General features: G+C 42.5%; 1 protein-coding gene across 5 annotated transcripts in view; it reads right to left on the bottom strand.

Moving 5' to 3' along the window:
* cacna1c (calcium channel, voltage-dependent, L type, alpha 1C subunit) overlaps window positions 1-12,102 on the bottom strand; it is a 174,273-nt gene that overhangs the window by 126,844 nt on the left and 35,327 nt on the right. For all 5 annotated transcript variants that reach the window (XM_068587063.1, XM_068587062.1, XM_068587061.1 and 2 more), the window contains exon 2: window positions 1,348-1,762. In XM_068587063.1, the coding sequence (XP_068443164.1) occupies window positions 1,348-1,762 (415 nt within the window). The remainder of the gene's footprint in view (window positions 1-1,347; window positions 1,763-12,102) is intronic.

Raw genomic sequence — 12,102 nt, forward strand, 5'->3', positions numbered from 1 at the left:
CTTCTCCTCCCTCATTTCCCCCCTATCCTCTCTCCTCCCCTCCCTTCACTCTTTATTTGCCCTCCTCCTGCTCTGTCATTTTTCTTGTTTACCTTTCCCACCCTACCCTCAATCTCTCCCTCCCTCCTCAGCTAATCCGCTCAATCATCTCTCCTGTCGACATCCATGTCCTGCCCACATCCCTGCCCTTCTCATTTCCCAAACCCCCACTCTTCCTCTCCTTCTCTACCTCTCAGGAGGAAGTGTGACTGTGCTCTTGCTGAGTTGATGCTCCTGTGAACCCTCTCTTATTATCAATCACTTTGACTGTGACACTGACCATTTCTGTCTTTCTCCCTTTCTCCCTATCTCAGCCTGAGGGGAAACCAAGTCATTATGTTCAGCAGCTTAAAAAGAAAAAAGAGGAAGGGTGGAAAGAAAGGACGTGTGGAGGAACAGCAGGAATAAAAGGATTTGGATGGACAGAGGGAGAGACAGATAACAAATGGGGAGAGAGATGGGGAGAAGGCGGAGGAGGAGTAGAGGCATGGGAGAACCTGGGGGAGAGAGGATGAATGCCGTTAGAAAGAGCTAGGGGAAAGACATAGGATGGGAGAGGTGTGAAGGAGGGATGAAAATGACACAATGTGTTTCATCCTCCTGTGAGAAAAGGCTGTGAGATGAAAGAGGGAGAGTAGAGAAAGAGAGAGGACAGACAGCGGATGGGGAAAAAGGATTAGGATGAGTGAATGGAGAGCAGAGAATCACACTGAGTGAGACATAGGAAAGAAGACAGATTGATTAAAAAAGAGGAGGGATGGAAGACAGGAAAACGAAAGTGAGATGCATCGCAAACATGTGTACGTCCTCTATGCCCTGTGCCCTCTTTTTCTTCTCCTCCTACTCGTAGCCTTGATTTCCACCTGCATCTATCCATCCATTCAACATTGGAGGGAGACAATGTTGGATTGTAGAGTGAATGCTTTGAACTGTACGATAATATTGCAACATTTAAGATGTTATCAATATCATATCTCTGATGATCTTCCATTCCATTTGCTACTTTAATGCGAGTTTGACTTTTCATTCTCAGTTCCATCTTTGGATTCATGATTCTGTAATTTGTTCTGTATTTTGTTTTTGTGACTGCAACTTTGTTAATTGTGATGCTGTCCGATTTGCAGGACTCCAAATAAGGCAACATGATACAAAACATGTAACTCTTGAGCTCGACAGAATAGATTCAGGACAGCTTTTCTTCAGGCTCGTGAATAATTGAGAATGTCATGTGTCAACCTTTAAAAACATGACACATTGCAGTAGAGAGAGAGAAAGACAAACATTGACTCGTGGTTGGTCAAAGGATACTTCCACTCTACGATGCTGATGCAGGCTCTGCGGATGGGGTTCTTGAGTGTGAGACAGAGTAGGGCCCGTGGCGGCCTTGTGGCTGTCGTCGTTGTCTGTTTCTTGGGCTTCGAGCTATAGTGTTGTCTCTTCCTTTGCGTGGAGCTGGCCGTGGAGATGGGCCCGCCCCCTCCCGCCCCAAGCCCCGCCACTCCGCCCGATGCGGGGTTGCCCATACTTTTCGCCTGCCGCGCAGCGTCGATGGCCGCCTGCCAGCTCAGGGCCGCCCCCGGTGTGGCGATGTGCTCCGGGGCCAGGCCCACCACGCCGACCCCGTGGTTGACCCCGCCCCCTCCTCCACCATGGTCGCCACCGCCGCTGAGTTCGTTGGTGAGGACGGGGGGAGGAAGAGGTGGAGGGGGAGAGTAGTCGGAGCCTGAAGAAAAAGAAGTAGGAAAGGAAACAAGAGAGAGGGGAAAGGAAGTTAGCAAACAGCACGAGTTAGGCTCTTTAAACACGGCCAGGCAGCGATTCACACGCTCAACACCACTCATCAGACCAGCAACTACTGGCTGGTCTCAACTGGCTACTAAAATGTATGGATGGTGGTAGTGGAAAAGAGAAAAGAGGAATTTTAGAGACAAATGAGAGACAGAATTTCAATAATCTCAGTGAGATTACATACTTGTGTCACCCAGACAAACTGTAGGACATTGTAAGTAAGAGAGAGCGGATTATCCATACCGTATGCTTAGCCAGATTAAAGACCGTTATAATATCCTCTCAGCCCCTCCTTCCCTCTGACATCTGAACAAGGATTCCACAAATGCTTACACCATATAGCTCTGTGAAAACATGTGTCCTTTTCAGATTTAAGACAATGTATATTTGTGTTATGGTTACAATTGTTACATGACATAAAACTAATCTTCTAAACACATAGGACATTTTAAATGTTCCTGAGAACAGAGAAGAACTGAGTTGCAGTGAGGAGACGGTGGTACATTTCTTTAAATAAGAAATCCAAGACACTAATTCCATCAGAATACACAATAAAAAAATGTTGCATACAGTGTAACCTTTTACTGGAAACACTCCAAGCATCGTGGAAGTGCGCATCGCCACAATAATTGTGTTTTTATATGTTTCTGGAAGGAGGGAATCGTTCAAAACAAAAGGTTATCATGTCACAGCCAGGAGTCACGGGCCTCTTTAAGGTTTGAAGTATTCTCTGGCCACAATTTGCTTATTATCCCCAATTTGTCCTCATTTCAACCACAGAATAAACCGTCCGCAGCTCGCTGAGCTCTTTCTACTGACATTGCATGGAAGCGTCCTGCTTGGTGTGTTCCTGGCGTGAATCTTGGCTGAAACAGTACTACGTTTACAGTATTATCAATATAATGATTTCAGTCATATTTGAACAAACGTAATCCCCAATGTCAAAGTCTCAAACCCTGTATGCAAAGCTACTTTTGGGAAGAAAAAAAAGAGGGAAACTTTAAGAACCCCCTGTAAAGTGAATCCAACCTAAGCTGTCACAACAGAGATAAGGAGAGAGAGAAGGAAAAAGTAAGAAGAGATGTGCAGATGTAAACGAGAGGCGAGAGAGACTTATCCGGTATGCTTAGTACGATTACAGGGTGCAATATCTGCTGAAATCACATTCCTCTCATACGTTTTACGTATGAACTCACAGGCCTGAGGGTGTACTAAGTCAGATCCTCAGGAGTTGTAAGAGTGTCACATACACACACACACACACACACACACACACACACACACACACACACACACACATCCCAGACGTGTCTACCTTCACATGCTGTGTGTTGCCAGTAACATGAAGTTGGCTATACTGTGAAATGTATCATCTCTCAAGTAATGTTGTGATCCAAGCAAGAAATACACTCGCTCGGCAACTAAGTGGTTCAGCATATGTTTCTAACGTTACACAGTTTAACAAGCCTGTGACCTCTGACCTCATTTGCTCACTTCTCCCTGTAAAATATCTTTTAACGGGCTGTGTTCCTTCAGAGACACAATATTGTTGGTCAAAGAAACTGTCCAAATAGTGTATGTACTTCTCTGCTTGGTGAGTTACTGAAAATGTTTGTAAAATAAAAATCTCCTTTATAATTACTCATTTAAAATATTGCATTGCTACACAAATTACTCAAAAAGAAATTGCATTAATAATTGATTCCCCACTGCACACCCATGCATTGCATCTTCTGCATCTAACTCTACTAACTGCCTCTATATTGATAAACTTTATTACAAGTAACAGTGCTGCATTCAAACTGTCACTGTAATAAAACTATGTTTATAATAAGCAAACTGTACTTTAATAAGAAGCTGTGTCCACAGCACACACTGTGACTTATTCTAGTAAAAGCACCGGTGTTATACATAAACATTAATAATGCCATGAAAACCAGAAGTGAGCACGCACAATAAGAGAACCTTAAGACTAAAGCTGCTCATCCTTATTTGCATTATTTACACCTCTGCCTTTCAGTAAAAATGCCTTTAATGAAGTAGAATAACTTATCAAATCCATTATATGAATAATTGAATTATTGTTACCGATGTATTCATGTGCAGCTTTTCAAATGTAATTTAACTTGTGCAGTTTAACTAATTTCAGATTTTAACTACATCACCATCATGGACCTGTGGAACTAGCCTAGCATTGGACATATTTTCCATCCAACAAGGCCAGAAACAACCTTTAGAGGGATTCATAACTCTAAAACAACAGTCCAATCACTTACAATAGTGAAAGATGATACATTATATAATGTCACTCTTCATATTGATTACATTGAGGGTACCTTCAGGGCTGGCTCCTCTAGCAGCTGCCCACGTGTGCAGCCAGACAGAAAAGAGCCTGCTGCTCATGTCATGTGACCAGAAGGACACCTTGACCTACCTGGAAATCATTTTCATCGAATATACAATCATTTTCTTTTTTGTTTAATAGCCTACCTGATTCTTAATGTTTGATCATACACTCCCCTTTTCATAATTTCATGTAATTTGTTTCATTCATATTGCGGTTCCCTGGTTTTACTACCAGTTTTGTTTTTTCTTCTTCGTTCTATGCCAAGCACATCGTAATATTTGTTTTGAAAAGAGCTACATAAATGAACGTTATCATTTTTATTAGCTAAAATAAAAAATGGAACACCCTAAAGGCAGTCTTCAGACAAATGCATTGACTAAAGAACAACACCAGATATGTCTGCAGATATTTAAGAGCAGTGTGCTTTGAATACAGCACACATGCCCAAGGAGGTGTTCTTTACATTCATCAGTGGTGAAGTCACTTGGTGTCAGATGCAGCTGTGCCTTATGGGAAAGACCACTGCGGTTTTAATTTGGAGCATTCTCATTACTTGGATGGAAATATATTTTCCCAATTTCCTCTCAACTCTGTGATTTATTTTAGAGTGTTTCTGTGATTTCAAAGGCAGAATACCTTGAAGAAGTCCAAAGCAAACCTTTCTTATACGTCGGTCTCCGAAATTGTCCCAGAAGATTCTCTAAATGCTGGAAAATATCTTCCTCTTTCTTTCCACCATCGACTCCAGTGTGAGTTAATATCTGCTTCCTGACTGCTGTTGCACATCATCATCTCTCTCTTTCGCTCACTATCTCACACAAACACACACAGACACACACACACAGACACACACATAATCACTTTCGGCATATTGTACTCCTGCGTGATCAGTTTATCTCACACTGCCTGCCCCTCTCAAAGGCTGTACCCCACTGAGAGAAAGTGTGTGTGTTTTGTGTGTGCGTGTGTGTGTGTGTGTGAGAGAGAGAGAGGATTAGAGCAGAGTAAAACTTTAATAATACTGAGCTCACTAATCTGTCTGTCTGACCGCATGTCTCTCTGTGTGTCTGTCCTGCACAGTCATGTTGAGTGTGTGTGTGTGTGTGTGTGTGTGTGTGTGTGTGTGTGTGTGTGTGTGTGTGTGTGTGTGTGTGTGTGTGTGTGTGTGTGTGTGTGTGTGTGTGTTGTATGATAGACTGTGTGATGATGTGAGTGACTGTAATTCCATTAGCAGCGCATTTATTCTTCTATTCTGCAGAGGGGAAATGGCAACCTGCAGGAAATATGATTCTGACTGAAGGGGACAGGGCGGAGAAGGGAGGGAAAACGAAAAGGAAAGAGGATGAGCGAGACGGAAAGACGGAGAGAGCGAAGTGGATTGGAGGTATGTTAAAAGGATGGAGAGACCCAAGGGGGGAGAAAGAAGGGAGAAACAAATCCAGACAAGGAAAAAGTGGAGGAAACAAGGGGGGAGGATTTAAATGTAACAACATAGAGAGGGAAAGAGGGACAATGAGGAAGGAGGGCCCGGGTGCTTAACCACGAGTGACAGGAATTAATACAATAATTTATCCATCCATCATATGACTTTGCAGGCAAGAATATTTAACACTAATTCACTCTTGTAGTATTAACATTGATGCAGTCAATGGTGTTACGACAGACAAAGGTTTCCGCGGCGCTTCAGTCAATCAGTGGCTCTTACAGCACTTCAGCTAATGGTTGTAGCCCTACTTCAATCAATGCTATTAGCTCTACATATTGGTCTCATAGTACTGTATAAATACATAATACTGTTATCAAAGCACTCACTGGCTATACTAGCCCAGTAAAAGGTTCATTGTAATTAATTTTGCAGATCTTTGTATACACCCAGTATAGAGCTTTATGATGTGCACGTTATGTATAACATTAATGACGGCTCTGTTCTATTCAAATGTCCCAGTGAGCCAGCAGGCAGAATTCCCGCGAAATAGAATTCAGCCATCATTAATTTCATTATTTACACCTGTGTCTTCTCGGAAAAAAAGGCTCTCCTTTTCACTTCGTTGCACCTGTTAGGGCGAAATGTATGCACGTGATGGGTATGACAATAATCCCTGACGGAGCGACATGTGTTATGAGACTTCAGGCATTAATCCATACTGATTGATTGAGTTGTTTATTTGTGTATGCTGCACCACTCTATGGTGCAGGTACGGGCTTACAAGACCCGGAGCGACAACAACCAAGAATATACAGTGGAAATTAGAAAATGTCAGACCATTCAATTTCCATAACAACAAGGTCTCATTATAATGGATACAGTGTTCGCCATCTTAGTTTTTCTTTAATTTTCTATGAATCTTATCAAGGCAGAAAATGTCCTCTTTAAAGAGCCAACTTAACATATTACCTTCAGACAACCAACTCAAGTCCGGGTTCCTGAGCTGATTTTTTTGTCAAACAAATGATCCGTGTGCTGTAAAGACAGTGGGCGCATTCACTCCGACCTAACGTGAAGTGAACCTAATTGAGCCGAACTTCAGTGTGAAGTGAACTGCAGACTGTAATGAGCTGTGATACAAACTCAAGTCAGTGGAGCTGTTATCTACTTAATGATAAAGAGTGGGGACAGATGCTATCACTCCAACTCCAAGCAACTCTGCCGTAAAATGTCATCGGTACTCATGCACACACATACACACACACACACACACACACACACACACACACACAAAGACACACTAAGAGTATGCTACAAGTTGTCCTATTTTTTATTGGTTCCAGTTTAAACTACTAATTCATCACCAAAGGATTTTTTTAAACAAATTCCGCACTGCTTAGGTCCTTTTTCACTCTGTTCCTGTTAATTGGCTCGACCAGATAACGGACAGCAAAGGGGACCAATCAGATTATCCCACCCCAAATCAGTCCCTCACATCATCTCCTCTGCGTGCCCTTCTCCTTCTCTCCTTTTCTCTCGCCTCATTTCCCAATCTCTCTCTCCCTCCGTCTGCTTTTCCTTCTCCTTCGCTCATCCCAACAGGATCTAGTTGGGTTGAAGTTGATGATGTAATTATCAGTCAATTAACTGATGATGACACCTGATCGGACGCTAATTAATAGGGGATGCACGCAGGCAGCCACACACACTAAGGGCCCACACACACACACACACACACACACACACTAAGGGCCCACACTTTGCGGCAGCTCTCATTCAAAATTATTAAAAAAAGAAAAAAATCCTATTGAGGTCCAGAAAATTGGACCTGACCAATGGTCCTTTTTTTTCCTGGGCGTTTGGATCCCACATACTGATTCACACACACTGATCCATTCACACACACACATACACACACACACAAACGCCATCCCAGCTGATACGTTATTTTTGAAAGATGTCCTCCTTCTGCTACTGTACCTCTTCTCCCTCGTCCTCCCCTCTTCTTCCTCTTCATCTTTGTGAAACTCTTCATCCACCTGTCCCTCCCATCGTCTTCTCTTCTCTACATCTTTCCCTTCCTCAACCCTATATACCCATATATTTACCCCTTCGCTTCTTCCCCTTTTCCTCTCTACTCTATAGCCGTCACTCCCTCCATTGGCGCTCCAGCAGCGGACAAGTTCATTTTCAGCCGCGCACCCTTCCTCTTTTCCTTCATCAATCTACGCCTCTTCATCTCCCCATTTTTCTCGAGCTCTCTTGCTTCGCTGCTTCTCACTCTTTTCCCCATCACTTTCCTCTCTGTCATTTTCAAATAGCTGACAATTATTCTCTCTCTTATTCCCTAACATCTATTTAGCCGGAAAGAAGCAGCTCGTCCATCGCCACGTCTGACACACAAAACTGTTGCTTCATTACGACGGCTTTCAGACTCTGACTTAAACTGGAATAATACACATAAAACAGCATAATGGAGCTGAACTCCAGTTCCATTATTTTGCATAAAAATGATTGCCACTGCTTCCATGTGTTGCAGCGCTCGTTTGACATCCCATCATGCTTCACCCTCATCATTGTCCTTGTAAATACCGGTTGTAAGCCTTACACTAGTTTTATCAAATTTATGTGTCATCCACTCAATTACAATGTATGCGCAGATCCAGAAGCAGTGTGAAAGGCTTGTCTGTATCAGTTGTGTACATGTGCATGCATTTTGTCAGCTACATACCCCGTGTGTGCGTCTGCATATGTGTGGGTGTCTCTCATTCGTTTCTCTCTCGCTTTGTCCATATGTGCCTATTATCCGGCCGAGTGGGCACACCACACAGACGCACCTGCTCCCCGCGACGCGCGCACATGCACACATACACACACACACACACAGATACATGCACACAAACGCTCACACCACACACAAACATATATATATACACCTGCTCCCCTTTAATGACAAGACACACACACACATCTGCTCCCCATTGATCTATGACCCACCCAATAGACAGTTACAGTATGCGCTGTCAGAGAAGTGTGCACACACACACACACACACACACACACACACACACAATGCACACAGCGTGAACAGGACGAGCGTGCAATTTACAAGGAAAACACGTGAAGCAGTAAATCGCATGCTTGGGATCGTCCCAAAGAGGTAAACAAACATGACAACTGAAACCATGTCATACTGTACAGGATATTTACTCTTCATAGACAAAAGCACAGCCTGTTGTCAGAGGAAACTCCTGCTCGTTTTCTGCACATTGAAAATAAAGTGCGTCTCATTTATCTGAATACCACACAGCGGGAATCACACCTCTGCCTGTTACAACTGAGGTTGTTTATCCTATTTTGCCCTGTCAACAAAAATATGTGATACCATGGCACATTAACTTGTTTTGTTATAAATAAGGTCATCCTAACAGCAAAATAGCTCAAGGTACACTTTCTTTTTTTCCGCTGTTATTGCACTTTTCATTGCTCGTAGCGTTGGTTAAAAGAAAGCTATCATATATGGATTTATTCATTAAATTGCAACATACTATTTGAGGTGGAAATTAAAGTGGAGGGGGAAACAAGGAAGTGTGTGCACCATCCTCCACATATAAGATAGATACTACAGAAACATGTCAAGGGAATATGTGTGTATAGATCATGCACTGGGGCTCCGTATTCCACAGCATCATTGCTCACTGTCATCTGGACTTTCTAGTTTATTACAGCTCAGCCAAACCCTCAAGCTATGAATCATATTTCTGAAGCACTGATTGGTTGTTGTTTTCCTACTTCCAGGAGGTCAGGGAGGTGCAGGTCTTTGAAGAATATGGTACACAAAACGGGACTCTATTACGTGGATGTGTTGTTGTGAGGTGATGTATACGTTACTTCCTGAAAAAAGCAACGCTACAAAATCAAGGCGGTTTATTACACAAATGAAAAGTGCATCAAAGTTACCCACAAACCCCAAAACCACCCAGTGTGTCAAATTATAAACAAAACCTTTGTTGCTAGCAGAAGGTTCATCAACCTCATGTCAAAGAAATCCTCTCAATGACAGTTTTTTTCACTCGAAATGCTGGAGCTTCAGGAAATGAATCAGCGTCGCTCACAGCGACTGTTTAAAGTAGCTAATTGTCATTCATCCCTATTCAAGTGACAATTGCTGTAACAATGACTTTATGGTACTGTACGTCCTCAGAGGGCTAACTTTGAGCCAAAGACAAGACTGCATGGTTTTAAGCTGTTTAATACTTCAGGATGCAAGTCCGACCACCCTCTTGCCAGGCTCCTTGAAGGATCTGACCCAAATCCAACAAGGTTTTAATTTTTTCCGACATGTCATTTGTTTATTTCTTTGCCTTAGACGAAAACAACATCTGAATGTGATTCTGAAATTCAATTTTGAAGTTTGATATAATCTGAAACATACAGTGTATGATTACCTCGATGGTTGAGGTCAAGTAATCTGTTTTCAAATCCCTGGAACTGTCTTGTTCCAACCTTTTCTCCTTGAACCTTTGTGTTTCTATGCTACTCATTTGCTTGGTCTGATTGTAGAAAGAGGAGGGGTTTCTGTTATGTAGATTATTTTTTAACCCAGACCAAACATAAACACATGCATGCAACAGTTGAGTACACTTCAAATCTTCAAACCCACTATTGCAAACAGCTGAAGATCAAAGATTCTCTTCTTGACATATATTGAGTATAACCCACTGCATTAAAAGAGGACTGAAGCAATGCTGATACCCTTGTTGCTGTTCCAATACTACAGTCATTACTTTAGTGGGAAAAAAAATCACTGAGACATAATACATAATCACCTTTAGATACTACTAATAGAAGGAATGTATCAAATAGCTGACAAATAGCCATAAATTAAGTCACTCTGTTTTGATTCATGACGAAACCAGTGCCAGCGTCGGCATCAGCATCCTTCCTTGAAACACAAGGAGCTGTGAAAGACAAGAGGAACGAATGCGGGGGAGAAGCAAATGAGAGCGGAGGCAAAATAAAAGAAGACGAGAAAAACAAAGAACTTGTGGAGAGAAAAAAAGAAAAAGTCAAAGGGAGCATGAGGAGGAGGACAGAAGAGCCAAACGTGGTACACAGGTTGTGTGGACGAGGAGAAGGAGGAGAAGCACGAGGAGGAGGAAGACTTGTTCACGCTGCGCCTCCATGCCGACCTTGCATAGACACATATTCACACACAGTGCAGGCAGCAGATATTAATAACTCCTTATTAATATTCATCTGCAGTGGAGAGATGTGAGGCCAGAGTAACCCAGATACGAACCGTCTCTCTACCTGTCTCTCTCTTTGCGTTGTTTCTTACGTCTAATGCTCATGATCTCCATTAGCCATTTAGCTGTCACCTTTATCCAATTTGCTGTGATTGAAATAGCATGAAAGGCTTCTGTTTCTGCATCATGAGGGCACCCTGAGCCATGAAGGCTGTGGGACACGGAGGCCATCATCAGTTTATTTTCCTTGATTCCCCAGACTTTGGGGAAACAAGCTGACCTACAGTGTTTGTTTGAGACGGACAGAAGGGACATGCATTGTTTGTTAATCCATTTTAAATGCTTTCATTTTGCCATATTCTCCATTCAATCCTTTCCATTCTGTCTCTGTCTGTCTTTGTCTCCTTGCACTTTTCGCTCTCCCTCTCCACATCTGCCCTTTCGATCAGTAAAGGGCCCAACGGGCTCCTATAATGTATAGCATATTTCATCCAAACAAAGTGTTCATGCAAAGTGCCTCCCGGTGAAGTGATTGCATATATTTTCTGGATGTGTAGTCCCACTGAATGGAACTCCTAACCTTGGCAAGGACATTACAAGACAAGACCAACTGAGCCGCACACCTGTGTGGTGCAGAATCAAACAGTGTCTGGAATACATATGTGGGGTGTAGCCTCCATACATGTACTGTTTTAATTTTACACAGGGCAACGCAATAAGGTGCAGGATTTAGACAATCAAAGTTAGTAACAAACACATGGTGGGACTCCCAGCTTTCTTGAGACTATCTGACTGTCTAAAAGATTGAATAGCACTGCACCGAGTAGATTACATGTATCATTTTGAAAATGTGCAGATTAAAATATAATATTTTCATCTTACTATCACACCTGTTAAATGCTTCGTGTTCCAGACATGTGCACATGTGAAGGCATTGACAAGTCAACAATATTTCCCACTTAGCGGTGTTCTGTCTCCTTTGTCCGTTCTACAATAATTCATATGGACAAATGTAACCTCTAAACAAAAGATATTGGCACTTTTGATTTTGATATTTCTGGATTGTTGCATTGTGCCATTTGTATCGATTCTACAGCCAGGATTTCAAAAATATCACCAGCCAGCATTCAAACGCTGATAGATGTCTGCTTTGGCTGCTAACACTGCCGTTTTGGCAGCAAACCAAACCATCATTTGCACATTCAATCGCTCATTTCCTCAAGTCATCTTGTAAAAACATACCCCTTGACGGT

This window comes from Clinocottus analis, unplaced genomic scaffold (assembly GCF_023055335.1).
Source record: "Clinocottus analis isolate CAN_PGR_092001 unplaced genomic scaffold, fCliAna1.0.p SCAF_20, whole genome shotgun sequence".
NCBI classification, from domain to species: Eukaryota; Metazoa; Chordata; class Actinopteri; order Perciformes; family Cottidae; genus Clinocottus; species Clinocottus analis.